Consider the following 3,300-nt stretch of genomic DNA (forward strand, 5'->3'; position numbering starts at 1 on the left):
TCACACCATCCCTCAACAGCTAGTACTTGGAATTAGAGTTTCATCTTTCTTTTTTACTTCAAAAGACTTTTGCCTTTTATGTCCATGACAGCAGCAGCTCTGTGAGCCTGGACCAGGAAATACTTTTCGAACCCTCCTTTTACAGGTGGGGCCTCTGAGGCCCAGGGAGGTTAAGTGACTTGCCTCTGGTCACACAGCATGTCAGTGGGCTTGAACCTAACCTCCTGTTTCTCTTGCTTTAACTGCCTATTTTCCCTCAGAGGACCCTGTCTGTAAAGAAAGGGCCTGGCTGTGGGCAATGGGCCTGGAATAAAGAAGATTGGGTGTGAGGAGGGTGCATGATGGGGGAAAGGAGATGGCTGGGAGCCCCACTAGGGGATGCAGGTCCTGGGGCCAGAACCACAATCTCGGGGCTGCCAGCCTAGGTCTGGCTCTGTGCCCAGAGCCCGGTGGTTTCCGCTCACAGATGTCCCAACAGCCCCAGCAGGAGGGCGGGAAGGGCACTCAAGAAGATGTCTCACTCCCCTCAGTCCCAAACCACAGTGGCTGGTGAGGCTGATGGCTCCTGGGCCAAGCCTGGTCTACAAGTCCTCCAAGGCCCCAGTTGGCACACTCTCCCCTTTATACTGGCTACAGCTCCCTGCAGATGGCAAGGACCCCCATGCTCCCTACTTGCCCCAGGAAGGCTGAGGCTGCGGTTTGCATCACCCTTGGGCGTGGGGCTGACCTTGAAGAACGAATTCGAAGAAAACAGGAGGAGGAGCAGGCATGCCACCGCACCCAGCACCCATTGGCCACCCGTGGAAACTTTGGTTTTTGGGGTCATGTTCCCAGAAGGCCTGCCCCTCCCCCCCATTCCCCACCCACCTCACGAGGTGTTGGCCAATCGCCCTGGCGGGCATAAAGTGGCTGCTAGCCCGCAGGGCTCCCAGCCAGGAGGTGTCACCCCCAGCAGGCGCCGGCCGGAGCTTGGGCACCCAGCATGCGGGCACAGCTTATGAGGAGGACGCTGCTCAGTAAGTACTTCCTTCCTCTCCACCAGTACCCACTTGCTGTGCCCACGGGCAACAGCAGGGAGCAGGGGCACCTTCTGTCTTTTGGGAGCTGGAAAGGCTGAGCACCAGAAGGATGCTGAGAAGGGGGAGAGCTGGGAGGTCAGGCAAAGCAAGTGGTCCACTGAGAATACAGCATCTTTACAAGGTAGAGAAGGACTATCTCCAGGCTTCTAAAAGAGAGGTGATGTTGAGGCAACAAGAGAGTGAGGGAAAGAGATAGACTGGGGTAGAAACCAGAGAAGCAGGAGGGAGGTGGGAGACGTGCTGGATAGAGGAGTAAGCTGCAGAGGCCAAGCAGGAAAACAGTGTGATGTCTGGAGGGACGGCGAGGCCTCCTTCTTGCCCTGATTCACAGGGTCTGGAATGGATACACACAGTTAGCTGGGTCCAGGGACCCTGGAAACCACACAATCACACAGCACACATAGCCACACCCACAGGGTGACATGCACACAGAGCCATGTGATGTCATTCAGAGCCCACAATCTCACCAACCTGGGAACCCCCAGATGCAGCCTGGGCCCCCACGGTCGACTGCGCACAATGCTTGTTCGTGGCCAGCTCCTTCCTCTCACCTCACGCAGACTTGGACACACACCCATGAAGACACCCTAGTCCCATGTGCCTATGGTGCTCACATGGACACCCCCGTCCCCCCGCCAACCCGGCAGCAGCAGATACCTGAAGAGGTGGTGAGGAGTGCCTTGTGGTTGCCGTGCCTGGGTGGCCAGCCCCTCATCCCTCCCCAGCAGCTGAACGGTTCTTAGGAAGGGAACATGGTGTCACTGCCTTCCGGGCCATTGCGCCACAGGCCCCTTCCGACCACATGGCTGCCGTTGCCTGGGGGGTGGGTGTGGGGAGGTTGGCCAGCAGTAACTATGCTCCTCCCACACGGAACATTCTGGCTCACAGCATATCTGGTGGGCCTGACAGATGTGGGCCAATAAGGGAGAGAGAGGAAGGTGTAAGAGATCGAGGATAATGCTAGCCTTGTGACCTGGGTGAACCCTTCTCCTTCAGTGCCTTGATTTTCCTGTCAGTAAAATTGAGTGTCTTTTGTTTGTACAGACATAGCTCAGGGCACCAGGATGCTCCCAGGCTGAGCCCAGCTGCAAGGAGGGCCAGGCTCTGCTATGGGGGACCCCGAGGTCTTGCAGGCAGCAGCCCCACTGGGCTACCCTGTGTCAGATCCTGAGGTTGGGAAGATTGGCAAGTGCAGGAGGTCCAACTGGGCCCCACAGCCTCCTCTCAAAGGCCTGCATGGTGAAGTGCAGCCACTGTTTTGGATGCTGGGCAGTGCCTTATGGGGGAGGTGATGACAGCCCCCCCCCCTCGATGGCATGAAGCCTGAGGCGATGGGCTGTGCCCCCTGAGGCCCTCTTAGGCGCCCTCCCCTCTGAAAGCCGCCTGCCTCCTCAAGTCAGGTGACACACCCCTTCTCTGCCCCAGGTCTGGTCCTCGGACTTCGGGTCCTCGGACTCCTGTTCCTGAGTACGCCGGCCATGGGCAGCTGTTTGGACAAGTACCAAGAGCTCCTTGGGCAGCTCCAGAAGCAGGCGGACTTCATGCAGCACACCAGCATGCTCCTGGACCCCTATGTGAGCGCCTGGCCCCTGGTGGCTTCTGGGTCTCAGAGAACAGCAGGCCTAGGGCAGGAATGAGCCCAGAGAGGATGAGACCCAACTCCCATTCACCCAACCCCCACTCAATATGGGGCAGGTGGGGAAACCAAGTCCCTGTTGTTATTCCAGGGCTACACGGAACACTCCAGGCCTAACTCTGAAATGCCAAGGAGACAATACAGCTTTCCCAGCTCAGTGGGCCAAAGTGAAAACCTCAACTCCATGTACACCTACCCGTGTGCCCTGCTCTAGGCCTCAGAGATATAGCAGTGAACAAAACAGAGTCCCGTCCTCCTAAAAAAGCTCACAGTTACCACCCTCCCCAATCCCCTAACCCCCTCGCCAAACTCCTCATACTACCATCATGGCTTGCACAGTCACCTCAACCAGCTAGCCCCCCAGCATCCTTCTGTCCCTGCCTGCAGTGACCGGGGAGTCCTTGCCCCTCTCTGGCCTCAGTTTCTGATCTGTACAATGGGAGGATTGGATGGGATACATGAGATACATGAGGTTGAGCATTTCAAGGCTGACCAGAGCAGACTTGTGTGTGTGTGTGTGTGTGTGTGTGTGTGTGTGTGTGTGTGTGTGTGTGTCGGGGGGGGGGGGTGTCTCTCCCACTCCCC

The 3,300-nt window shown here is 57.6% G+C and overlaps 1 protein-coding gene across 1 annotated transcript in view; it reads left to right on the top strand.

Moving 5' to 3' along the window:
- Positions 1 to 919: 919 nt before the first annotated feature.
- OSM (oncostatin M) overlaps positions 920 to 3,300 on the top strand; it is a 4,251-nt gene continuing 1,870 nt past the window's right edge. The window contains exons 1-2 of the mRNA XM_077761614.1: positions 920 to 1,016; positions 2,505 to 2,653. Coding sequence (XP_077617740.1) covers positions 983 to 1,016; positions 2,505 to 2,653 — 183 coding nt within the window. The 5' untranslated portion in view covers positions 920 to 982. The remainder of the gene's footprint in view (positions 1,017 to 2,504; positions 2,654 to 3,300) is intronic.

The sequence above is a fragment of the Crocuta crocuta genome, unplaced genomic scaffold (assembly GCF_008692635.1).
Source record: "Crocuta crocuta isolate KB4526 unplaced genomic scaffold, BGI_CrCroc_1.0 scaffold348, whole genome shotgun sequence".
Classification (NCBI taxonomy): Eukaryota; Metazoa; Chordata; class Mammalia; order Carnivora; family Hyaenidae; genus Crocuta; species Crocuta crocuta.